This window comes from Crinia signifera, chromosome 11, assembly GCF_055691185.1.
Source record: "Crinia signifera chromosome 11, ASM5569118v1, whole genome shotgun sequence".
In the NCBI taxonomy this organism is placed as follows: domain Eukaryota; kingdom Metazoa; phylum Chordata; class Amphibia; order Anura; family Myobatrachidae; genus Crinia; species Crinia signifera.
The window spans coordinates 90739787-90767768 of NC_139227.1; the positions used below are offsets into that span (position 1 = coordinate 90739787).

General features: G+C 45.7%; 1 protein-coding gene across 1 annotated transcript; it reads right to left on the reverse strand.

Annotated features, from left to right (window-relative positions):
- Nucleotides 1–6343: 6343 nt before the first annotated feature.
- On the reverse strand, nt 6344–27551 carry FADS1 (fatty acid desaturase 1). Its single transcript, XM_083165719.1, has 12 exons — nt 26997–27551; nt 23611–23721; nt 21257–21454; nt 18761–18862; nt 18102–18230; nt 17185–17245; nt 17019–17095; nt 15025–15122; nt 13505–13601; nt 10572–10651; nt 10368–10493; nt 6344–8149 (listed from the first exon to the last, which is right to left on the reverse strand). The coding sequence occupies exons 1-12, from the start codon at nt 27168–27170 to the stop codon at nt 8098–8100; spliced, it is 1305 nt and encodes a 434-aa protein (XP_083021845.1). The 5' UTR covers nt 27171–27551; the 3' UTR covers nt 6344–8097.
- Between the last annotated feature and the right edge of the window lie 431 nt (nt 27552–27982).

Below are 27982 nucleotides of genomic sequence, written 5' to 3' on the forward strand. Positions count from 1 at the left end.
GGTGTTTGTCTGTGAGCAGTTCCGTTTTGTACGCAAAAATTCCCCTTTAGGGAGCCCCTTAATGACCGGTGGGAAGTGCGCACTCGTATAGTGAAGTAAGGAGTTAGTAGCAGTTTTTTTGCTGTATAAATCCGATGAGATAGATCCATCTTCCTCAATCACCAAATGTAGGTCTAAATAGTTTACTTCTGTTTGGCTCATCTCGAAAGTAAGGTGCAGGTTAAGTTTATTGATGTTCAAAATGTTTATGAATTTGATGAACATTTCTGCACTCCCCTCCCATATAATCAACAAGTCGTCGATGTATCTGAGCCAGAGTGAGATGTGGTCCGTATAGATCTCATTTTCTTCACTGAACACAACTTCTCGCTCCCACCACCCCAGGTACAGGTTCGCATACGTGGGGGCACAGGTGCTCCCCATCGCAGTCCCCCGTACCTGGAGGTAGAAGTTCTCATCACACACAAAATAATTGCGATTCAGGACAAAGTGTAACAATTTGATGATTATGCCATGTAAGTCAGATTCACGGTCCATATTAAGGAAATATCTGGTTGCGTTGATGCCATGTTCGTGATGGATACTCGTATAAAGGCTCTCAACGTCACACGTTATGAGCCATGAGGTTTTGTCCAGAACAACATCCTGTAATTTCTTTAGGACATCGGTAGTGTCTCTCACATAAGAGGGCAGGGTGACCACATATTTGCGTAGATGGAAATCCACAAATTCACTTGCTTTCTCGGACAGACCTCCAATACCCGAGACAATAGGTCTCCCCGGTGGTGTCTTCTCGTGCTTGTGCACCTTCGGAAGAAGGTACAGGGTGGGTATACGCACCTCTCTTACCGACAAAAATTCGTGCTGACTTTTCGTGAGGACTCCATCTTTGGCTGCTGTGTCAATCATTTTGGAGTAAATCTCTAAGAAATCGTTTGTTGGGTTGAATGTTAGCTGTCTGTAGCAGGAGCGGTCGCCAAGTTGGCGCTTAATTTCCTTGATATATAAATCTCTTGCCCACAGAACCACATTCCCCCCTTTGTCTGAGGGCTTTATTATGGTATCGCTCCATCCACTGATTTCTTTTAGTGCCTTCTGTTCTGTTCGGCTTAGATTATTGCCAAATCGATAGGAGCGTTTGTTATTCTCCAAAGTGTCTAGATCTTTGCTAACCAATTCAACATAAGTTTTAACAGCCGGACAGATGTGAAAGTCCGGGTAGAAGGTTGACTTTTTCTTGAGTGTGGGGGTGTCCCCTTCTCTAGTGGTGATCTCAAATTGTGTGTCCTCTGTGATGTTGCTTTGGAGCTCTTCAAGTATTAAGGCTGCTTGCCTCTCTTCCTCTGTGTGCCAGTATTCACGAATATGTCGCATACCCTCCCATTCTGTTATATTCGGAGGGTTGGGAGTCCCATCTGTCTCTTGAGTTTTATCTTTTCTACTGAAAAATTTCTTCAACAGTAGCTTTCGCGCAAACAGGTTCACATCTTTCTCATAAGTGAATCTATCAAAAGATCTGGTGGGTGAAAAAGAGAGGCCTTTCTGGAGTAATTTTATTTGTGATTCTGTGAGGATGTGTTCCGTGAGATTGATGATTTTCAGCTTATCCCCTATCTCCGATACCTCCGCTGTTCTCTCGGGTCCTCTCTCCAGTCCCTCGCTTCTCTTTTTCTTCTTCCCCCTCCTCGTCCTGCCAGTTCTCTGCCTATAGTTTCTCTGATATATCCAGGGCTTGCCCCTAAAAAATCCCTCTGTGTAGTTCTTTGTGAGGATCTATCCGGAGCAGATTCATTTTCAGAGGAATCAATATCTGAGGTTGTATAATTTAGAGGGTCTGCAGATGGTGTCTTTCTCCTATTGTTGGTGTTCCACCTGTACACTCTGTCTGTGAGAAAGTCATTTTTATCACGCTGCATCTTGTTCTTTTTCCTGCTTATTATTTCTTTCTCTAAATTGTCAATCTCAGTTTTGAATTTATGATACGTTCTTTGGAACCTCTCCAATCCCTCATGTGCCTTGAGTTTACTACTGAGTACAGTGATGTCAGTGGTATATTTTTCTAACATAAGCTCATCATGTTTGACCAAGATGTTGATCAATTCAAAAGAGCATTTAGTTAGTGCTTTCTCCCACTCTGATCTTAGAGATGGCGTAGCCAGTTCAAAAGAGGGGAAGACCCTTGGTCTTAAGCCCCTTGGTGTCACTTGTTGTTTAAGATAGTTCTCAAATGTCATCTTATTCCAGAAAGTCTTAGTTTGTTTTATTAATATGAACTTAAGTTGTTGGAGATCGTTCATCCAATCTTCTTGTCCAGTGTTGAAGTGTGATATATCATTTTCCATCATAGTTTCTCTACATTTTATTAAATTAGCCTGTCTTACGTCTAGTTCATGACTTAGACTAAACGATGTGGTAGAGTTCCCAGGATTTTCAGGATTAAGCATAATGTAATCTTATCTGCTGTTGTAGCAGGATATAGGTGAGGAGTAGGGGTATCGGGTTTGGTTGCACGATCAGAAAACTTTTTTACATATAGTATTTAATGAGAGTCAGAAATCATAAGTCCGTGCTGAGTGAAGGGAAAGTGAACCAAGTTCACACACAAGTTAGAGAGACAGGGTTGTTTGTCACTCGCACAGGACTGTCCTCTAATATTAAAGGGACACTGTTAGGACCCCCGTATGTAATTAGTAATGTACTGTGTCTATAATCTAGACTTCGGAGGTGTGCTACCACTGGACAACAAAGTATACATGGACACAATGTTTCAGAGGAAACAAGAGAAAAAGATTGTCCCTGGTGTGGTGCACCTGTTACAAAAAATGAAAATTGATACAATAATATTTAACTTTTAATTCGTCGTTTAAAAACTTGCGAAATATAAAACACAGAGAACATTAAATAGAAGTGATAGACAAAAAGATAGAATAAGTGTGTTTAAAACAAGGTGGCTGGATGGCGACGCACTGTCCACTGTTCTATTTCAATTCATATAAGAATATGTCCTCACAGGTTTATGGTGTTGTGACCCCTCAAAAAGAGAAATGCCCGTATCAGGCTATCTGAATAGTGAGTCAAACTACCGAGGCACTGTATATCATGTGTACCCTATATGGATGCCATATTGCTTAATACTATCCTAAAATAGGGGTCTCATGGAACCAGTGTCAGATAGTGGCAAAATGTGACAGTCTCAGGTTTGAGGGAAATCGAGTTACCAAATCTGTAAGTCAGATGCCAAGTGCTTTAAATGTATATATATAGTGAGTTGCAAATATATTTTGAAGCAACCACCTGTTATTCACAAAACTGTACTTTTAGGACATATACTGTAAATGATACGAAGATATACACAGCACAATATTTAATATTTGGTACGATATGAAGAAGGGGAGGATCATATCCCGGCGTGATTTGTATGCGGTGAGAACCCCTATTGGTTACACGCGAGACACGGGGCTGGGAGAGATGTGTAGAATCCTATCAGATCGCGGCACTCATGAATAAATAATGAGAGCCGGGATTGGTCACACATTATAGCTGTCAGTGACCAGGGGGAGCATTACCATCCAATAACCTTTAAGCTACATGCGGCGAATAGCCGTGATTGGTGAACCCTGCCCGACGGCAGGTTTAAAAGGAGCTTCCGGGTATCGGGTCTGGTTGGCCTTGAAAAAGCTAATTTGCGAAGCGTACGCCGGCTAGCGGTGCGCTGTTTGGCGACGCACTCTGTTAGAAATGTATTTTGATCTGTAATCTTTTCCCACAGGTTATTAGGTAAAAACCCGATTATAGGGCTTTACCTGCAAACACCTTAGACTTATAAGGTGCACTGCCCCATTGTAATATATAATCCTGGTAGCAGACCGATTTCTAAAGTCTACCCAGACGGCAGTGTTGACATATGCTCTGTGATCGAGTGACCTCAGCTCGGGCATTTACATAAGTTACCCACAGAACATGTTAAACTGTGGCACTGACTCTTAGCCACGGTGCTAATACCGATAGCAGCCTTGAGTCATTACCAAGTAAAGTGTCGACACTGCATGGTCGACTGCTGATATATCCCAGGGGGTTATTTGAATCTCCTTCTATTCATTCAGACAGCAGATCCGACATGCAGCCTGGATTACTATACTACTGAATATATATAGTGCTGCAAACACAATATTGATACTGTTACCATAATATGTATCTTGTACAAATAAACATAGTATAACGATCACTTTGAAGACTCTGCAGGCACAGCCACGGTGCTGAAATCTACAGCTTTTTGCGAGTCCTAGCCAGCCTTGTGTTAGCCCTGTTTTGTTAAAGCAGATACATAACTGCAAACCATTTGTAAATCATTGTTGGTATTTGAGGGACACTACGTCCACCTGCCCACATCTGAATATTAAATATACATGTGACTGCGCCAACATTCCAAACTGTGCTCCATCTCTGACTGCCTATAAAGTGGAATTAAAACCACTAATTTCAGCATTATTCTGTATTACTCTACAATTTCTTGAACATCACGCTGTTACTGTGGAATTAAGACCACTCCTAAATATAATTGACTGTGGAATTATAACCACTTATCTAACATAACGTGGTCACCCCACATGGGATCATTATAAACATCTACGACCATGTCCCATGTCAGCTCTTTCCCTTAAGGGTAATTATGATCAATTCCTTCATCAACATCCCAGACTATGTATTAGCTCTACAATCGCCTTTTGTATGTGGAATTATAACCACCCCTTGATATATTCGTACATTAATAACGCTGAAGTGACCCATAAACGGGGGCCTCTCTAATGTGGAATTATAACCACCCTTTGACACAGCGATATTCATACAATGCTAATACTGGAGTGACCCTATGAACCAAGGGCCGTGCTGACGCAGTTATTTTGGTGATACACATATACAGCTTTTGGACGCAGCACAGCCATACGGGCACAGTTTTGTGAATAACAGGTGGTTGCTTCAAAATATATTTGCAACTCACTATATATATATACATTTAAAGCACTTGGCATCTGACTTACAGATTTGGTAACTCGATTTCCCTCAAACCTGAGACTGTCACATTTTGCCACTATCTGACACTGGTTCCATGAGACCCCTATTTTAGGATAGTATTAAGCAATATGGCATCCATATAGGGTACACATGATATACAGTGCCTCGGTAGTTTGACTCACTATTCAGATAGCCTGATACGGGCATTTCTCTTTTTGAGGGGTCACAACACCATAAACCTGTGAGGACATATTCTTATATGAATTGAAATAGAACAGTGGACAGTGCGTCGCCATCCAGCCACCTTGTTTTAAACACACTTATTCTATCTTTTTGTCTATCACTTCTATTGAAATAGAGGTGGATCAGGGGGAGAAAGATTTTTATGGAAAAACGGAGTGAGCGTAATGGGGCATACACATGGGGGCGATTGAAGCTCCATTTCGAAGCAATGTGACTAGATCACTTAGAAATTAAGTACGGATCGGTCCTAGGACTTTATTCAGATCTGATCGCAGTACAAATTTGTTCTCAAAATGGCAAAACCATGTGCACTGCAGGTGGGGCAGAGAGAGTTAAATTTGGGTGGGGTGTGTTAAGATAACCCTGCACAGAAACAAAATAACTCACACAAATCTAACTATCTTTACGCTGCAATTTAGATTTCAGTTTCAACACACCCCACCCAAATATAACTCTCTCTGCACATGTTACATCTGCCCCACCTGCAGTGCACATGGTTTTGCCCATTTTGAGAACAAATTTGTACTGCGATCAGATCTGAATAAGGGCCCTAGTGTATGCCCCGTAGTGATGCTGCAGAGATAAACCGTGCATGCACTGCAGAGAGTAGCATACCATTGGTTCTGGGGAAGCCGCTTAGTCATAAAAGGCAGGGAAATGCGTTACCACTCTCATCTGCACCATTCGTTTTGAGAATACCTCTGCAAGCTACTGTACATGGGTAAGCTGCCGCCTGAACAACTGAGAAAGCAGCATCCAGACAAGGATTAGCACCAGCAGCTGGGAGGCATGGCCATCAAGCATAAAATAATGAGGTACTTTTTTAGATTAAATAATAAATGTATGTATAAATCTCTTTTGCTTGATTTTGCCCAGTGCAGTTTTGCGTGCTTTTTTTCAACCCGGGAATTTTATGGAAAAAAAACCACAGGTTTTCCAGCAGTGTGAGAGGTCAACCCGGGTCTTAGAACCCGTGTTTTTCAGCAAATCCCCGGTTGAAAGGCTTTAATTTGGTAATTTTGCTTCTGGTGTGAATGGGGTGTAAGTAAATCCGTACCGGGATATAAAAAACTCGTGCACACCGATCTGTCACAGGCAGAGTTGTGAAATCAGTTTATTAGTTTTTGCAATGAAAGCAAACCATGGATCAATTCCCATATACAATTATAACTTTTAAATTAGTTTAATTAGTGTATCGGCAGGAATGCAAAGTACAGCAAAAGGCATAGTTGGTATAAAACTACAAAATGGCCCCATCATCGCAGGGGCCTCAAAAATATTGGCAGCATATTTTTCTGAGCATTACGGTCAGGAGTGAGCATAATTTCTGTTGCACATAGGAATTTGGAATGGAAGGTTCTTATTGTCAGTGGAGGTCACACATTGGACCATGCTTATTGTTTTAGAGAACACGGGTTACTTATACCCCTTTCACATCGCACAAAATTACCAGGTTCATGCTGGTTCAACCTGGTAATTAGTGCAGTGTGAAAGGGGTTATCGGTTACAACTAACCAGTAGCAACACGGCAATACGAACCAGGTAAAAAGGATTCTTACCGGTTCGTTGCCATGAAGTGTAAACTGGTTAGTCGGGTCGAGTGACCCGTTTCCCGTTCACACTATGGAGGAGGCAGCGCCTTCTCCTACACCGCGCCCCAACATGACGTCAGCAAACCGTTTCGCTTATGCGATCTGAACAGACCGCACATGCAGAGTCATACCAAGGCTGAACCATTTCAATGTCCCGGTGTGACCCTGTATTTGCGGTCTGAAAGCAGTATTACACTACTGCTCGGAGGAACAGTGGTGTAAGTAAAGGGATAATATGGGCTGACTTAGGGCCTGATTCAGACCTCTTCGCAAGGCTAGGTAAATGCCACCCGCTGCGCGATTCCCCTCTCTAACATGCAAGGGGATGTGTACGGTAACACATCCCATCCGGCCACTAGGAGGAGAAATAATTAGATAGTGGCTCACTATCGAATGATTTCTCAAGCCTTCGCTGCTGTCCTCTAAATTCAGGGAGGGTATGTGACGTCAGCCTCCCGCCCCCAAGCAGACATCGCCACACCTGCAGATGCAGGGGAACAGGGCGTCGTCCTCCTTGGGGTTTGCACAAACTCCGAACATCGGGGATGAATTTGGCTCATAACGAAGGGCGAATCACACATGTAAGAGGGCAATATTATGGTCTGTTCTATAGCAATGCTCTGGCAGTATCTGGATGGAGTGTGGCCGTGTCAGAATGATCACAGTGAACCCTACTTCATGTTTAGTACAGGGATGTGTCGTTTAATGCCATGAAAGGTGTTTAAGCTGGCAGTACCCTGACGGTTCTCCCAGAGCATCAGCCAGTTGTCCATATTGTACAACATCACAGGGTGAAGTCATGGTCCCTACCCTCAGAGACATGATTAGGCTCCTAGGTTCTGAAAGCTGACATTGGAGAATGATTACTGTACGTTGGCATGTATGATGCATTCATCACTTACAGGGGAGATTTTAGAAATGTGTTTAGGACCACTATAATAATCACATGGCACTGTAGCACACACATTGCCCTATAGCTGCTTGATATAGCCACCACGCAATAAATATAACACAAAGATTTAGAGGTGTGGAACTTTTTGTTCTGGGGTTCTAGGCCTTCATTTATCATAGATTTGATGATCTACAGCTCTGCAGGTTTACGGGGCTCCAGCCAGTCACACTGCAGACTTGACACTAAAGTAAATGTTGAAAATGCAGCAGCCTCCTTGCAGCAATAGCTGACCCGGTCCTATCCGGCTCCTCCGCATTCAGGAGCAAATCCTGTAGCATTTCACTGAGGGAGGCCGTGTTACTTGTGCAGGTACGCATCCAGCCACAGCTCACCAGACTCTCTAAGGGAGCTGCAAGAAATAACAAGGGAAGTAGAAGACATTGGGAACATTTTAGACATGCAATGGGAATTACAAAAACCAAAAAAACGACAACTTATTTAGGTACTTGTTTCCTAGCACGGCCACAACGATCATAATCGCGGTCATCGGGGGTAAAATCGGGGACATCGCATGCGCAAAAAAATCGGGTGCGATGGGCCAGACGCGATGCCCGCGATTTCCCCATAGAGAACAATGTTAAATGCCTCAATTTACCCGCGATGACCACGATTTCTCATAGGAAACAATGTGAAATGGCTCAATTTACCCAAATTATCATAGGAACAATGGTAAATGGGCCAAAAACACCCCTGAACATTGAAATGTCCCCCCAAAAGTAGTTTACGCCACCACGTGATCAACGTGAACCCGAAGCGCGGCGAGCGCAGTGAGCCCGCGAGGGGCGGCGGTAGGCGTCCTCCGACCTTTTCATACCCCTACTATCCACTTGGGCGTGGAGTGAGAATAGAATAGTGTGGCGAGCCCGAAGCGTGGCGAGCGGACGCGGATACCTGTGAAGCCCGCGAAGGGATGCGTTTACCTGTGAAGGTATCCGCGTCCCCTCGCGGGGCTCGCTGCGCTCGCCACACTATTCTATTCTCACTCCACGCCCTAGTGGATAGTAGGGGTATGAAAAGGTCGGAGGACGCGTACCGCCGCCCCTCGCGGACTCGCTGCGCTCGCCACGCTTCGGGTTCACGTTCATCGCGGGGTGGCGTGAACTACTTTTGGGGGGACATTTCACTGGTCAGGGGTGTTTTTTGGGCTTTCTGGCCCATTTACCATGCTTCCCTATGATGATTTGGGTAAATTGAGCCACTTAACATTGTTTCCTATGGGAAATCGGGGGCATCGCGGCTAAATTGAGGCATTTAACATTGTTCCCTATGGGGAAATCGCGGCCATCGCGGGTGGACCATTTAAGCATTTTTAGGCGCACACGACGCGACCGACCCGATTTTTCACTGTTTTCAATGCATTTCAATGGAAAAATCGGGGGCGTCGCGTCGCAGGCCACTAAAATTACCCCCGATGGCCAAGATTTGTGGCCGTGCTAGGAAACAAGTACCCTTATTTATAATGGAAAATAATAGCTGCTGACACTGTCTAGGGTCTTGATGGCTAACCTTAACACTTCAGCTGTTGTTGAACTACACATCCCAGCATGCTCTGCATCAGATTTAGCATGGCCAAAATAGCAAAACTGAAGCAGAGCATGCTGGGATGTGTAGTTGAAAAACATCTGGAGTGTCAAGGTTAGCCATCCTGGTTCTAGGGCATAGGGTTTACAAATGGGGTCCTCAAGGCAGCCCAAGGCTCCACGTTTTAAGGATATCATGGCTCAGCACAGATGGTTAAATCAGATTGACTGATAGACTAAGTCACCTGTAGTCAAGCATGCATATACTTAAAACATGGACTGCTGGGGTGCTTTGAGAACCGGATTACTCATTAAAACTATTTACTGTATAAAAGTGCAAGTACAATTCCCAGGTGTCTCATTCCTCTGTATTGAATTAATAGTTCTCCTGCTATAGGTGACATTTCACGTATGTAAGAGTGGCACCTTATATAAAGTTCTGGTTAAATCCCGTCAAAATGATGGCTTCTACAATGTACTTTCACTTTAAACTGTGACAGTTTTTACCTTCACTTTGAGCTGTGATTGTTTTAGTCCATAAACTCTGCACCCTAGTCCCTATCTGCTCCTACCTCCAATCTCAGTCTTCACAGCTCCCTCTCTCCATATCCAGTGAGTTTGAAACAGATCAGTTTCCTTGCAAAAATTGCTTTCACTTTCTGTTATGGCATCTTTTAGCAAACAAAGGAGAAATGTGGCCGCTAGTGGTCAGTTGCGGTACTTCACCTTATAGAGGTGAGGAGTAGTTACACTTTTATAAATAGTTTCTGTATATTCATTTCCATGGTATTCCTGCTATTCCCAAACTGTACTATGTTTAGCCACGTCTGTGCTTAAAGAAATTAGCTTTTCCTCAGTACATCCCTCAGTGTTCCACTGGTTGGGAAATAGACTTTTCTACAAATACTGAAACTGTGGCACTTCCCAAACAGGGGATAAAGTACATCTCATTGTTGCTGAGATATCTAAATGGGCTACATTACACAGAAAAAGGTAAAACAATCTAATACAGCACAAGGCCTCACAGGCCTGGTATATGTCACTTACTGAACTATATCAGCAAACGCAGTAAACAGAGGTTTGGACTGGTAGTCGATGCTGTACTTCTTGCAGATCGAGCGGACAAGAGGCGCTACCTTCCAGTAATTGTGCCGTGGCATAGTGGGGAATAAACTGTAGGCAGAAAGTGGCAATGGTGAAACAACAAGACAGGCAGAGATAAACCGCTTGTGCCCAACCTTCATTACTTACTGATGTTCAATCTGGAAATTGAGGTGACCACTGAACCAATCGTTAAACAGAGACTGGTCCACGTTACAAGTGGCTTGTAGCTGTGGGAGGTAAAGGCAGACACATGTGTAAGACAGAGTACGCGAGGGAAGCAGTGCTCAGAGACTACAGATTACCTCACTACTAACAATCTGACATACATGTTACATGTGTGTAAATTCTTCTGCTCTGTCTAAGGACAAATAGTCACACAATGGTGGAGAAGAGATGTCTCTACACCCAACATAACGGAATCGCCCATAAATAGTGCACTGTGCCAAACAGAATGGTACTGCTTCATAGTGATGCATCTAAAGCTGGGTACACACCTATAGATTTATCTGTCCAATCTGTCTGGTGGGAACAAATATCTGGCATGGGAGAAAATGATAGTTAACCATTTGCTCCCATATGCTGCAAAATGGATAAAAATTATTGATTGGATAAATTTGTCAAATAGAACGGCTTTAGCTCATTTGTCTGAATGACATGCATTTGAGAGTACGTCTGAGTCTCATATGCTTCCATACATTACCAGATTTTTGTTCCCACCAGACAGATAAATCTTAGGTGTGTACCCAGCTTTAGTCAGAGGGTGGCGCTAAGTGGCCCTCCACCTACTGCCCACCCCAGGCCTAGATGGTTAGCAAAGTTGCACACCCAGAGTCCTCACATAGTTGGGCTGGTCTCTGCACGGATGCAAGTGGCAAGTCTTCGCATGCGCCGATTATTTTTACATCTCGGATGATACTTGGGTCCTGATTCAGACCTGCTCGCTAGGCAGCGTACATTTGCTGCCTAGCGAGCAGGTAAAAGCTGCTCCACCGAATGCACGTCCCCCCCTCCTCCCGGCAGAGTGAAACCCTGCAGTAGCATGCGAGTGGTTGTGTACGCTTACACATCTTCTCGCATGCAGACGCACAGAGGAACAATAATTTGATGGTTGCTGTCATGTGACGTCAGCCGCCCGCCCAGAGGACGTATGGGCGCGCCTGCATTCCCAGGGGTACACATGCCCATAAAATGATGCGTCTGCCCTATGCCCGCCCCCTTCCCGCCCATCCTAGTTCAAACATCTCAGCGAGTGTGAAACTCAACGAAAGCTTTCGCTCCCGGGGTTTGTGCATGCGTAAACTCCAAACATCGGCCGGGGCAGCAGTTTCGGACCTGAGTGACCGGGCTGAACAGCCTCCTTGGTGTCTAGCTTTCAAACTGGATGTTTCATAGTGGCAACAATGGAAGCAGATGGAACTACTGTCATGGGGGAGAGTTATGGGTGAGTAGACAAGTTCCCAAATCCTGTGGAAGACTTCTGATTGTTCGGGTAATGGGCCCCATACATCAGCAATCACAATTAATGGATTTCCAGATCCAGGGATTTTTTGGCCAGATAAATGGTTTTTACAATCTATCTGACTTTGCCCACACATTACAGATTTATTTCAGTGATCGGCAGATTTTTCCATCTAATGGGCCCCATACATCAGCAATTAATTGTGACAATCCTGAGATCTGGAGATGGTTGCCACAATTAATGGTACTTATGTAGTATCTGGGCGTCCGATTTAGAAATCGGATCGCATCGCATGCGACCAAATCGTATGCGATGGTCAAGATTTTTTCCATAGGATTCAATGTTAAAATGGTCTGAGTCCATTTTAACATAGAATTCAATGGGAAAAAGGGGTCCTTTTCCTTTCCCCACTATCCAAGTGGGCATGGAGTTGGATATAAACCTGTGGCGAGCGTAGCGAGCCACCGAGCCCGAAGCGTGGCGAGCGTACACAGAATACTTTTTAAGAAATATGCGTCCCCTCGCGGGGCTCGCTTCGCTCGCCACGCTTCGGGCTCAGTGGCTCGCTGCGCTCGCCACGCTATATAAAATCAACTCTATGCCCACTTGGATAGTGGGGAAAGGAACAGGACCTTCTTAACATTGAATCCTATGCAAAATCGCATCGCATCGCATCTGATTGTATTCCTTAAGGTAAGGCATGCAATCACAAAATCGGCAGCCCAGATACTACATAAGTACCCAATTAATTGTAGATGTGTGGGCTCCCCCTTTTGGCAATCCCAATCAAAAATTAATAGGGATCGCCAATCGATTGCTTAATCAGATTTTTAAACATGCTTAATAATCTGGTATTATCTGCGGATCTTTTTTATATGTGTGGGCATTCCCAATTCATCTTCTTCATCTATTTACATTATGAACAGCAATCGATTGGGCAATTTCCGGATATGAAGATGCAATCTTTATATGGAAAAATCTGCCGATCACTGAAATAAATCTGTAATGTGTGGGCAAGTCAAATGGATTGTAGAAACCATTTATCTGGCCAAAACATCCCTGGATCTGGAAATCCATTAATTGTGATTGCTGATGTATGGGGCCCATAAAGATTGCATCTTCATATCTGGAAATTGCCCAATCGATTGCTGTTCATAATGTAAATAGATGAAGAAGACGAATTGGGAATGCCCACACATATAAAAAAGATCCGCAGATAATACCAGATTATTAAACATGTTTAAAAACCTGATTAAGCAATCGATTGGCGATTTTGATTGGGATTGCCAAAAGGGGGAGCCCACACATCGAAAATTAATTGTGACAATCATCTCCATATCTGAAAATTGTCACAATTAATTGCTGATGTATGGGGCCCTTAATCCCCGGCATCCCTCCCGCTTCCTAACGAAGTGGGCAGAGTGTGCGGTTAAATGCCGTTGAATCTGGGCCCGTGCCGGAGAGGCGTGTCTTAATGACGTCATGCTATGGTAATTGTGTTATAATCGGCCACCTGCTTCTTCCAGACAGGAAAATTCAGAAGTAGGAAGTCAGAGCTTCTATTATAATCTTGTATGTAAATATGACTGACGACAAGAGCGCGGTACATAAGGCTGATCACCTGCGCATAAAGCCACTCTTTGTTCTGGTCATAGTCAATGTTCATTGGAATGTGATTCATCTGGGTCACCCACACAAACCAGTTGCTCTCCAGGAATCTAAAATACAATGAAATAACATAGAACCACATTAGCCTTGCATTGCGAGATCACCTGTCCTTATACAGTAAGTACGTACAGATGGGTCTGTTCCCATCTTGGCAGGGGATGGCGCTGGCGTCGCCAGCCGCCATCCCCCGCCAGCGCCATGGCGATCGTGAGAAGGGGACGTGCGCGCACGAGAGGCGCGCGCGCCCCCTTCCGACGGCGCTTCCATACGTTTCCCCGGGTCCCCGCCGGCTTGCCGGCGGTAACCCGGGGTCCCCGCCGCCTGCCCGCATCGCCCCTAACCCCCTCTAACCCCGTCCGTCTCCCTGAGGCGGAGACGGACAGGGTTTCCGCCACGCTAGCGACTGAGACGCGCGCGCAGCCTCGCTGGCGAGGCTGCTGGCGGGTCGCCAGCGCGTACGTTCTGGCGACCCGCCAGCAAGGATGTGCATAGGCACATACTGTACCTTGAAGAACTTAATACATTTGTCCCTGAACTACTACCTGATAAGATAGTAGTGGATGGGCAAATTTATTAAGCCAGGTGAAGTAATGAAGTGGCTGGTACTTTATCACCGGCCATTCATCCCCTAATTGTAACTTGACAGTTAGGAGCTGGTTGGCTGCTGATAAAGTACCAGCCGCGTTATCACTTCACCGAACTTAATAAATCTACCCCTTAGTAACTACGAGTGAGTTACTAATACATCCTCGGAGCACAATATTACTAGTTACTGATCTGAAAGATATTCTAAGTTTCCGGAGTGGAGTGAGTAAAAGAAGGTTCTGTAACCTGACCGTTCTCACATTGCAAATGTTTTTGGACTTTTAACAAAAATAGTGTTTACCGGTAATACTGTACATTTTACCATGTTACACGCTACGTACTCCTATGGGAAAAGCTCCAGCCCTTCTGTGACCCCAATACGCCCACAGGTGTTACAGAACATAATTCTGCCACCCGATCTTTAAGCTAGGTACACACTGTGTGTACCCAGTGACCATGCAAGTATACACACTGCAATGAGAGATGGAGGTAAGGGCCATGCTGCATTGCACAGCATGGCTCTCGCTAGGATGGGGAACCTTTGGCTCTCCAGCTGTTGTTGAACTACAGATCCCAGCATGCCCTGCAACAGTTTTAGCTTGGCCAAATAGCAAAGCTGTAGCAGGACATGCTGGGATGAGTAGTTCATCAGGAGGGCCAAAGGTTCCCCACCCCTTCTTTAGAAGGTTTGAACACACTGAACATATCTCTGGACCAGCCAAACCACAGCACCTAGGAGCTGTTACCAAGCTCAGCTTTCTGGGAACAGACTAAACATATTCACAGCATTTATATACATTAATTTGCCTTCCCACAATGCACTAGAACAATGCCCTTCTGAATAATGGACAGTTATTACCTAGAAGTCTTTGTGCACAAAATCCTTACCTGACTAACATGAACATGGTGATGGTCCCACCGATGCCAATGAGAGGGAAATAACACAGAGAAAATCTCACATAGAATGTGATCATCCAGGCCATGTCCTGTGGGGAGAAGAGAAACAGACGTGCTGATATTTGGGGTTATTCAGACCTGTTTGCAGAGCTCTGCAAATTAGCAGAGAAGCAATCGGGTATACGCCACCTGGCCGGAGTGAAATCTCGCTGTGTGCAAGGCTGTGATCAGCCTGTGAAAATGTTGCAGGCCTGCGATTAGCTTGAAATCAATTCGCAAGCACTCGCCATCAAATGCTTTTTGTAGCGTGTGCCGTCATGTGCACTGCAGGTGGGGCAGATGTAATGTGCAGAGAGAATTAGATAATGGGTGGGGTTTTACTTCAAGTGAGATGTATATTGCAGTGTAACAATAAAGCAGTCAGTATTTTCCCTGCACAGAAACAAAATAACTCACCCAAATCTAACTCTCTCTGCACATGTTACATCTGCCCCACTGCAGTGCACATGGTTTTGTCCATTTGAGAAGGAATTTGCCTTTGCGAGTGAACCAGATTAACCCCCTGTATGTGTTACCGACTGTAAAGGGTCACACAAATAGCAATTTGATGTTTAGAACAGGTAGGTCTATGGATTTGCAGCCGGACATGGTCACATCTTTGGAGATGCAAATACTGACACCGGTGAGGGCAGACATGTCGGTGCTATTCCTTTTGCACTTCCACACTTTGCAAATGATATAATCACAGCTCCGCCAATGGTTGCAAAATACTGGGCTTCATGTCATCTCTCCCTGATCAGTGTCACTGGGAAAGTGGGTGGTATCTGGGAGATTGGTCTACTCTCCCAGGAGTCCTCTCCAATATTCGGGAGTCTCTTGGACATTCTCGGAGAGTAGGCAGGCAGGATGTAAACCCGTATCTTCAAAGCAGCAGACACTTCCTCATACGTCCAGCCTCAATACGCCATGCAGCATGAGATGTCTGGTGTGAGCGAACTGCCAGCTCCCCTGCAACTGTGCTAATGTCAGGTAGCTTTGTTATATTGCTGACAATGCAGTTTAGGACACACTAGGAGATTGTGCTGATTAATCTGACAGACGACACTTGTATACACTAAGTGATACACTAAGTGATACAATGTAGCATCCACATTGTATCACTTAGTGTACAGATTCAGGGGTAGATGTATGAAGCAGTGATAAGGGAGGAGAAGTGAGTCATGGCAACCAATCAGCACTGAAGTAACATCAATCATTTGCATAATATATCATACAGAGCAGCTGATTGGTTGCCATGGGCCACTTCTCCCTTATCACTGCTTCATACATCTACCCTTCAGAGACTCATGGTGCCCAAACACCTAGTACACATCTCACCGTGTGTGGGCACCGTGTCACACACAGATATACAAGTGTCATATACAGTATCTAATTACTCTCATGCAACCTGTCATGCCAAAAGGGGATGTTTGGCAGGACAGCAGCAGAGACGTATCAGGACAATGCAGCCTGGCCAGATCTAGGGATGTCCATCGTTGCCTTTGCCATCGAAGGCAAAAGTGCAACTGACCATTAATTGTGTATTTCTATTCAATGGATGACCATCAATGTTTTTACATATCGATGGTCATCCATTTTCTTTGATTGATTGGCCTGTGGGCCAATCAAAAATACAGGGGCAGGGTGTCGCAGGTCTTGGGGTCGGAGCTAACCTCCGTGTCCCGGCTCCTTGGTGAAAAAGCAAGAACAAAACTATTCGTATAAGCTTGACATTGATGGTGGGGAACACTGTGTAGTGCGTATGGGGAGGGGCAGCTGCCGGTGTCTGACAGATCTGGTGTACAGTAAGTACAGTTACTAATGATGACAGTTGCAGGAGACAGCTCATATTAGTATAAGGTTAATCAGGCACCACCGCTGATTTACCTTATGGTTACATAGGGACCTGCAGCTAGGGCCCCTTCTAACGAGTATAATGCACTTACCAGCCACTGCTTGCGATGTACAGCAAAGTAGAATATGTACCACTGAAAGTAGAGAGGGAGCAGCGCTGGAGGACCAACTACAGAGAGAATAGGGTATACCATTATCATACAGTACTGTAGGGGTGGGAACCATGTTCTCCATGTATCTACACGGACGTATACTCACTCAGAAAGAAGTACTTGTGCTGGTGGTTATACGGCATATATTTCTTTTTCTTTATTCCGAGCTGTAGAGGAATGACAGGCAGGAGAACGGTATTCACAGGTGGTATATCACATTCCTTATCCTATCATCTGCTATGGGATGTGTCCAAGCTCAAAACTAAATAGCAGTGTAAAAATAAAGCAGACAGTATTTATCCTGCACACAGGGCCGGCGCCACCACTAGGCAGCTCTAGGCATTTGCCTAGGGCGCCGGCCACTGGAGGGTGGCAGTTCGCCCCTCGCCCCCAGCATGGAGGGTTAGCGCACTGTGTATAAAGCTGGCGGCGTCGCCGTCCCTGCAGTGATTAAGGTGCTGGAGCGGGCAGGGGTGTCCGTGCCGTGGGGGTACCTGCGGCGCTGTGTATAAAGCTGCCGGCGGGGTCCCTGCAGTGAATAGAAAATAACTAGCACTATGCGGGGGAATGGGAAGCTCTTCTGATTTTAAAAACACTGGCCACACTGGCCACATGCTCCTGTCAGACGCCGGCACAGACCCCCCTACCCGCTCCCCAGACGGCGCAGACCCCCCCCCCCCCCCCCCCGGCACCGGGGCGCCCGCACCCTGACTCGCCTGGGGCGCTCCGGCCCTGCCTGCACAGACACCAAATCTAACTCACCCAAATCTGACTCTATGCACCTGTTACATCTGCCCCACATGCAGTGCAACAAGGTTTTGGCCAGTTGTGTGCTTTTTTTATACATCTACTGTAAGTCAGTGATGGGAAATGAGCCACTGTACAGCAAGCCAAACATGATTGATTTCTGGGGTAGAAGGGTTCTAATCTTTCACCCTTCTCTATAGCTTATTAAAACCATAAATTTTTTGGGTGGTTCTAGTTAAATTTTAGGTAACACATAATCCTAGTATTGTCACTCACCTCCACGGACAGCTTCTTGCCCAGTGCAAAGAAGAGCGGGTGCATATTAATGTCAGGATCTTTTCGGAAGCAGTTGGGTTTGGCGTGGTGCTGGAAGTGCAAGTGATTCCACCAGCTGGCAGGAGCACCCTGGGGAAAAATGAAATCACAAAAGGAATTACTTCCCCGCAGGAAGAAACGAAGAGACAGCGACTCTCGCAGAAAGAAAGAAACGCAGAGACAGCAACTCTCGCAGGAAGAGACGCAGAGACAGCGACCCTCGCAGGAAGAGACGCACAGACAGCGACCCTCGCAGGAAGAAACGCAGAGACAGCGACCATCGCAGGAAGAGACGCAGAGACAGCGACCCTCGCAGGAAGAGACACAGAGACAGCAACCCTCACAGGAAGAGACACAGAGACAGCAACCCTCACAGGAAGAGACACGTAGACAGCGACTCTCCCAGAAACGGACTCAGAGACAGCGACCCTCGCAGGAAGAGACGCAGAGACAGCTACCCTCGCAGGAAGAGACTCAGAGACAGCGACCCTCGCAGGAAGAGACGCAGAGACAGCGACCATCGCAGGAAAAGACGCAGAGACAGCGACCCTCACAGGAAGAGACACAGAGACAGCGACCCTCGCAGAAAGAGACGCAGAGACAGCAAGAGGGTCTCTTACCTTCAGTTGGCCGATCACAAATTTATGCAGCAGATGATTCCATTTCGATTTACTGTAAACGGATAAGTGGCCAAAGTCATGTTGCAGCCACCCGGCCTGAGCCTGAGACAGACAAGGATACAATAACACAGAGAACACATCACAAGCTATTTAGTCCTCAATAATTACAATAGTGCTGGTCTGAGAGTAACAGGTGTGAGGACAGCTAGAGAGCGGAACATTTACACAGATAGGGCAGCATTTATCAAGCAATATTTGTGGCTAAATCCCCCAAAACATCCGTTTTCGGGGGTTAACCGCAAATATTTAGTATCCCCCAAATGTACGTATCCCTGCTGCGTTCCCCCCCTTCACCGCCGCCGGCCGCATCGGATGCGAAGCTGCCCAATGTATCAACATCGGGCAGCCCGGCTTCGCACCCCTGGGCTATCGCCATTCTGATATGGCAATAGCCCATTGTAGCCTATGGCTACACATCGCACTGCCAGAGTGGCAGTATGGTCAGCAGGGTCGCGGGGGGTCAGTGCATAACCGTGCATGCGCTGACCCCCCCGGCTTCTGGGTCAGGGCTTCGCAGGGACAGCCTTGTCCCTGCGCCCTCAAATTGATAAATCCCTGCGGCAATGCGATGCCCGGTGATGTCATCACGCCGGCATCGCTATATAATGATAAATGCGCCCCATAGTGAGATACCAGGAGGCACAATCTCCCCTGTATACTGCTGGTGAAGAGGACGCTATGCAGTGACTGACAGGACTTACAAGCAGGAAGGAACTTTCATAATGAATGTGACAGAGCTATCCACATAATGCTGAGTGCCACCCTGTGGCTCGGCAACCAAGGGCCTTATTCTAGTTCACTCTTTCTGACAAAATCCTTCTTAGATGGACAAAACCATGTGCACTGCAGGTGGGGCAGATGTTACTTGTGCAGAGAGAATTAGATTTGGAGGGGGTTTTACTTCAAAGTGAGATCTATATTGCAGTGTTACAATAATGCAGCCAGTATTTACCCTGCACAGAATCAAAATCTAATTCTCTCTGCACATTTTACATCTGCCCCCCTGCAGTGCACATGGTTTTGTCCATCTAAGAAGTTTGTCAGAAAGAGTGAACTAGAATAAGGCTCCAAGTACCCGCCAACCAGCTCCTACTTTTCAAGCACGGCCTGTAACATGGCACTTATGAGCTGCTGGTACTTTGTCTCTGTCTACTTTATATCTCTCTCCAATGCTTAGTATGCAGACCTCCTAGTCACCAGTGCCTAAACATAGATATCCTTAAAACCTGGACTATTGGGGTGCCTTGAGGACAGAGTTTGGGAACCGCTGGCTCAGAGACTTACGACATGTACCTGTACATTAAGCATTTTGGTTGTAGCTTGCCATGAGAGTCGCACTGATGCCAAAAGCTCTCATCCCTTTTATTCCAAATACCCTTTGTGAACATTCTCACTTTATCCCTGAATGTAGAAGAATGTCTGGAGACTGGACCTGGTGGACCCCTTGCTTCAGGAACTATTATATTCTCCCTTTGTGCCCACTGGGATTGTAAAACTCATGTCGTAGTGTTCCGTCTAGGAACTGGGCAGGGCGGGAGCAAAAAGAAAAGGGTGGACCAGGCCTGCCATCACCAAAGGGGGCAGGCCCGGGCCACGTTATCACCAAAGTAGGCGGGCCGGCCCATTGGGGGCGGGCCAGGCCCGCTGAAGTAACTGCTGGGGAAGCACTGGGCTTCAACATGGGCTCTGGGCTTCCCCGTGCGCATAAGCAGCAGTCTGTTCTAGCAGGGGCAGAACACATTTTGCCCTTTAAAAGTTGGGCAGGGTGCGGAGCTCCACTAAACAGTCTAGTGAGTACAGTACTGTCGAGCATTTTCCGTGTCAACCTTTGACCATGTAGATCTAATGCATGTAGAGTGCACAGTCAATAACCACCCATTTTCTTAGCAGACTATCAGAGATGGTTTGTTATCTAGTGCTTAGAGCTATATACACCCTCTGCTGTCATACATTAAGTCCTACAGCTGCTATCATCCGGTAACAGCAGGTGTAGCCCGCTAGGGAGACTCCCCAATATGCTGTAATGCTACCAGCTTACTGGCACCTCAGTTAACCCTCTCTCTGATGAAAGAGAATGTCATATCTCAATACAGAATATTCATAATCAACTTTATATTATTTTTTGGGCCACACTGAATAACCCTCCTCCAATCATGTACTGCACACAATATAATGATGGGCCTCAAGCCAATTAATATATTCTGTAATACACCTGTGCTTCCGACACCCAGGAAGTTGGAGAATCTGAACACGTTATGGGAGAACTGTCCTGTATGAAGTAAATTGCTGGGAGATGTCAGGCTCAGGGGCCACATCTATCCAAAGTGACATTACATTGAAACGGACAGAATGAAGGCATGAGATATTTGCAGAAAGCATCAGGCAGACACAAGAGAACAAACTGAATACAGAGCTAATCACATGAATTTCACATACCTGAACAGTGCCAAGAATTAATGCAGTGATCAGGAATGGTATAAGAGAGGGACCGAAATAATACAGATTGGCCCAGGCCAGAACATCCAGCAGCAGGATATGCAGCAGAACTCCAAAGAAGAAGAGTTTGTTGGGGTTGAGAAGGCCCATTTGCTCCACTGTGGAACGCAACGCACGGAAATCCTCCACCATAGCAGCCTGCGAGACAAAAGGGAAACATCAGCAATCCCACCCACACGGGCAGGTTACAGGGATGGGAACATTCGGCCTAATTCAGACCTGATCGCACGGCTGCAAATTAGCAGGCAGGCGTTTATGGATAGACTGCACATGTGTATAGCCCATAGAACGCATGCGCGAGGCCATTCGCTGGCCATTTTCTGGGAGTGTCAGGGAAAATACAGGCATGCCCAGGCGTTTTAGGGGAAGTCATGTGATGTCAGATCAGCCTGTTTCTATCGCAGAGTAAGTCCTGCGCTATGCACAGTCTGTACACACTGGGAAAGTCATTCAATGGTAAGTGGCTGTTATCTGGGAGTGTCAGGGATAATGCAGGTATGGCCAGGTGTATGAGGGGAAGTCATGTGATGTCAGCTCCGCCCCCAATCAGCCTGTTTCGATCGCAGCCGCAGAGTAAGTCCTGCGCTATGCACAGTCTGCACACACTGGGAAAATCATTCAATGGTTGCGAATGGATCTGTAGCACAACGCGGTGCTATAATATTTTAGGGTACTTGTGGATTATCACGGCTCCCATCGCATGCCATCGAATGCCATATATATAGTGGCATGCGGTGGCATGCGATTGGATACGATTTTTGCAGTTTTGAACCATTTTTTTCAAAATCGCATGCGTTTTTTTAACAGAAAAGCATCCAAATGCATTGAAATTAGTATCAAACATGTTCAATGGCCCCCAAATGTCACTTTTGAGGCTGTACCACCCCCACTATCAACGCGAACCCGAAGCGTGGCGAGCGCAGCGAGCCCGCGAGGGGCGGCGGTACGCGTCCTACGACCTTTTCATACCCCCACTATCCACGTCGGCGTGGAGTTGAGAATAGAAAGTGTGGCGAGCGCAGCGAGCCACCGAGCCCGAAGCGTGGCGAGTGCAGCGAGCCCCGTGAGGGGACGCGGACATCTGTGAAGCCCGCGAGGGGACGCGTATACCTGTGAAGGTATCCGGGCGGCGCGACTGACATCCCTGTAACACGCTATCACCAACCAGGAACGAAGTGCTGAGCGCTGTGTCCCCACACACGCACAGCAGGCATCTGCGGGTGATATAGCGTCATCTGGCAAACCCTACATGCACCATCCACCCCTCTTCCGAAAACCACTTACCACCAACGTCTTTATCAGCAAAGGGTTACCTGAAGACATCTCCAAAACATCTGAGTTAGCGGGACGCCGCGCTCACTGTTAAGCCCGAGACTGTACATTATATCACCTGCTACCCATCATTCCCGTTTATGACATTACTAGAAGGATTTACCTTTCTTCTCTGACGTGGCAATTGGATACAAAAGTTAGCAGATCCAATAGGAGCGTACACACTGCCCAACCAGGACAGACCACCAATCTGACTTTTTTTGGAATTTTGTATACATATTGGAAACTGTTGGACTCCATAATAGGGAGCCATCGAGGCTAACAGTTAGTTTTCACCGTGCTGCAATAATCTTGCAGTTCATGTCAATGTATGAACTTGTCATTTACCTTTCATTTTAAAATTCTTCATGTATATCTTTGTTTTCAATTTTTCAAGTAAAGTGTGTTTTGCAATTTATCAGTAGATTATTATCAGTAGATTGCACACACCACAACATTGGGGCGGAGCGCAGCACTAAAAACCCAAATACTATTGTGCAACTTAAAGGAATAGTCATCCTTCAGTGCAGCTGCTAGCCAAAACGATTTCTTAGGGTCCAAAGGTCGGCAGTCAAAAGGTGGACAAGGTCAAAAGGTCGACATTCAAAAGGTCGACATGGTCAAAAATGTCGATATTCAAAAGGCTGACATGAGTTTTTCATGTTTTTGGGTGTCTATGTCGCTAGTGTATGGTAGGGTAAGCAATACCGTCTGTCGGCACATGTCAGCTCAAATTTTTGTTTAAAAATGAATGTCGACCTTTTAACCATGTCGACATTTTGGCTGTCAACTTTTAAAACCTGTCGACCTTTTGACTCTCGACCTAGGGTCAATCTATCCTGAGTCCGGATACCCTTGCGCAGGGCGGGATTTCATGCTGATGGGGCTGGCGGCTATCTGATCGCATGGCTCGCGAAATTGGCAACGGTCCGATCAGGTCTTAAATTGGGCTAATGACCCTAGGGAACACATGGACTCCTTACATTCTTGCTGGGTTCCATGGACGGCTCCCCGGGCGCCAGCTCTCCGATCAGTAGACATTTCATATGCTTGCCCACCAGCTCCTTATCAATGTGGAATGCGGTGAACGGGTCCTATACAGATACAAATATTAAATGGAATACATCAGACGGACACGCCCCCACATAGTATAATATAGCCTCAGTCACACACAGAAAGCACTGGTGCAGCTGAGTGAATGACACTGTTACCCCCTCTTTGGAGACATGACTAAAGCTGTCATTAATAACAGACCTGTATACAGCTATTCTTCCAATTCATTTCCCATTTTTAACATGTAAAACCTGTCACAGGAGTCTAGAAATAAATAGAAAGTATGTTTTTAGTCTCTTCTACTTTATTCACACACAAACAGTACAGCTTCCTCTATAACCCATGGCTCCGGGAAGACCCCCTTCCCTGGCGGGCAAGAGGTTAATCTGTGCCGGATGCTGTGTATTTAATCACAATACAGGGGACCGCCTCTGGGGATGGAGCGGAGGAGATGCCTGTGGTGGGGGAGTGGGCTGAGCTATGGTGGAACCACAAGGCTGCACCAATCGGGTGAATGGACATGTTCAGCCAGTGCTGAGAGAGCATCGAACACCTGACACACTCAGAATACTGAACTCTGCAAAGGTTATACATAGATTTCTGTACAGTGGGTCAATGTGTTTATTTGCTGTACGCATAATGGTATACTACATTTCTTACCTGATGTGCTGATTGTATTACAATGTAGCTTCAGAAAATGTAACACTGATATCAACAAATATATACACTGTATAGTTCACAGCAAGCACTCTCAGGGCTCACACATTATCTGACAAAGACTGCACACGTTTTTTTTTTTTTTTTTTTACCATTATTAAGATCCTGGAAATTGTGTGCATAGTCTTTTTCGGACAATGGCCTTATTCAAGTTGATTCAGCCAAACACAAATTTGCACCGGGACCGATGTTTTGCGTATGTGTGCGAACTAAGCGCTAAATCTGTTCGCGGAGTGTGCGCTGCCTGCCTTTCGAGCGTGTGGTGGAGAGGGGCCTGGGATGCCGGGCAGGGCCATTAGCATATGCGAACATCCTGCATATCATGGGCGTTCTCACGAAAACGCTGGGCGTACACATGCTAATGCTTCGTGACACACGTGCGGGGGGCGGACAGCTGACATAACCGGATGTCAGCTGCCCGCCCAATTCCCTGGAAATCTACACGCATATGTATGAGTGGTCTGGATCACTCTTACATATGCGTGCGCTTTCAGCATCATTCGATGGTCGACGACCATCGAAAGATATGGGAGGTTCCCACTGACATGGGAATGGATGTTTCTGTTAAACATCCATTCACATGCCGGGTGAACAAACCCAGTGTGCGAGGGGGGGTGGGCGTACCACCAATCGCAGGGTGGGATCTGGATGACTCGCAAGGGTGCGAATTCACGCCTGAGTGAGTCAACCAGAATAAGGGCCAATGTTTAAGCCCTGGGAGTGCCGTGCTTGCTGTGTACTATTGTGGATGCTTTTTGCCTCTGTTCTGTCAAAGCCACACTACTTGGAGTGACAGGTCCTGCTGCATATACCCTATATATACAGCACATATATATATTACACACATGCATATGTTACAGTGAATACAATGAATTCTAATGAATGCTTACGATTAATCAAAAGCAGTGCATAGATTATACCAATATAATTATAGATTGTAAGCTTTCGAGCAGGGCCCTCCTACCTCCACGTCAGTCTGTCATTACCCAGTTTTTTTTTTATCACTGTTGTTTCCAATTGTATAGCGCAATGGAATATGCTGCGCTGTATTAGAAACTGTAAATAAATAATGATATATATTTTTTATATCGATCTTTAATGATGTGGATCAATAAAATGGATTTTTAATCTATCAAGACACTGGTACGTGCATCTTTACAAGAAAATGGATACTTATTTGATGCTTTTGCATTTGGATGTCTGCTGTTAAATCTTAAAGCGTGTGCCAACCTGTTCAAAGCAATATGCTGTGTGACTTGAGGAAGGGGTGTAAGCCCCAAAATGTCAACTAATAAACTTCACAGGTTTTTTTACACCGGTTGATGGCCTCCGAGTGCCGCCTTCTCTCTGGGAGTATATTATATACATATATATATATATATATATATATATATATATATATATACACACACACACACACTGTATATATGCACTCGTTTACACAAACACATACACTCACACACACACACACACACCTAGGAGATAACACTACATGAGAAGGTGTATACCTGTGCATATATTGCTTTACATATGTACTGTAGTGTATGTAAATCTAGGTATACATGGACAGTGACACAGGGTTTAAACTATTTCTGGTGTGAATTGTCCTTTGTATTATCCTGTCTGGACACAAACATGTGACACAGTTTCCCAGCGTCACATCAGTAGACTGCTCAGCATCAGAGTCCTGAAAGACTAGAAAACCTAACACAAAGTTGAGTGCATGCCTTCACATACACAGACATGGAAGCACATGGGATTTAGCACCATTTGTGACTTTTTATAGTACATGGAAGCTATAATTGCTAGGCCTGCTAGTGTCCACTGTAGTCAGATATTACAGGTTAGAAGATTTAAATAGACCTATTGTCAGGAGGTCTGGTCTGTATAAGAGAACCCCCCAATATAGTGTCACAGCTCCTGACAGGTACACCTGTATATACCTAAATAATACTTAATAGGTCTTTTAGATGAGGCAATTTGTATTTATCCTCCTCCATCACAAGACCCTGATAAAGTGTGGACGTGCTTCAGAGCCAATGGAAAACAAGCACACAATTTTCTAAACAAAATGTAATGTAAATAGCAAAATACTAAAATGTGATCAATAAAGTGCTTATTAGATTATCATCTATATATATATATATATATATATATATATATATATATATATATATATATATATATATATATGTCTAGTGTCTGTGTGTCACCAAAACACTGCCATCAGTTGGCAGCAAGTGAAACTACATCTCTGTCTCAGAGGCAATCATGTACGTGCTGCCTTACTAGCTTTTGAAGCATTTGCTTCGAGTGTCTTACTAGTAGTACATATTAGTGGCATTAAGTGAACCATTGCACCACCATGGGAGAGATCACTATGACAGCATCACTGGGATAGGTAGCGGCTGGCTTACTATCGCACCTTTCCAGAACTTTATAATGCTGTATTACATATGTTAGATAGTCCATTCATTGCTAGACCTGACGCTGCCACACTGATCATAGGTGTATTCTATCTCCTTATAGGCTCATTCATCACCTGATCCAATCCTTGGCTGTATGGCATTGCTGAAGTGATGGGTGTGACTGCACTCACCGTGGCATCCTGGCCTGCATAGTGGCTGATGACGCGTGGTCCTCCAGGGTGCTTGTAGCAAAATCTTGTGATGTCATACACCTTGCGGTGGATGACCAACCATCGTTCCTCGCGTGTGCATCGCTTCTGGACCTCTTCCCATGTGTAGTAGGCAGGTTCTCCTCCTGAACCCATTGCTATGTATATGTACCCCCTGCCTTACCAGAAACTGTGCTTTACACTGTGACTGTCTACACAATGCACTGTCACTACCACCTACAGGTCCTCCTTATCCTGCCCATACAGTACATACTCTATATGCAGCACACCATGCCAGCATATGCTGTGCACTGTATACACTAGAAACCTCCACCAGTAACCTATAGTACATCAGTATATATACAGTGCACACATCTTCTGCCTCTACCGGCCCGTTTATCCCTCACCCCGAACTCCTGTCACTCTACAGGTATCCCCTGATACCTCCCTATAGGCACAGTACTATCTGCAAGAGGAGCTCCGCTCTCCCGGACCGGCAGCAGCTCTCTGAATCTTCAGCACCAGATGCTCTTGGACTGCGGCTGCACGACACGCCCCCCGGCGTCAGCCCTCGGGTGTGATTCGCCACCATCTTGGCCAATCCAGCATCCGGCGTTCTTAGCGCCGACTCACTGCCACTGATTGGAGAGTTTTCGGTGACGTCACTCCCATACACCGGTCGTTATATAGCTGAAGAGAGAAAAGCCGACTGCTCACCGTTATCACATTTGTATCGAGAAGCTTTATTTACACAAAGAGATGACGACAATTCATTCATTCATCCAAAATGGCCGGAAGGTGGCAGTGTAACAAGCAGTTAGGGCCCCCTTGTATGTGTAATAATGCCGTCTCAATGCTTGGAGATGGAGAATGTAATGGTGCTTAGCCGGACCCACAACAATACGGCATAGTTACCTACCCTACTGCATTCTGCAGGAGACTCCCTGAAATAGCAGCAATCTCCCTCT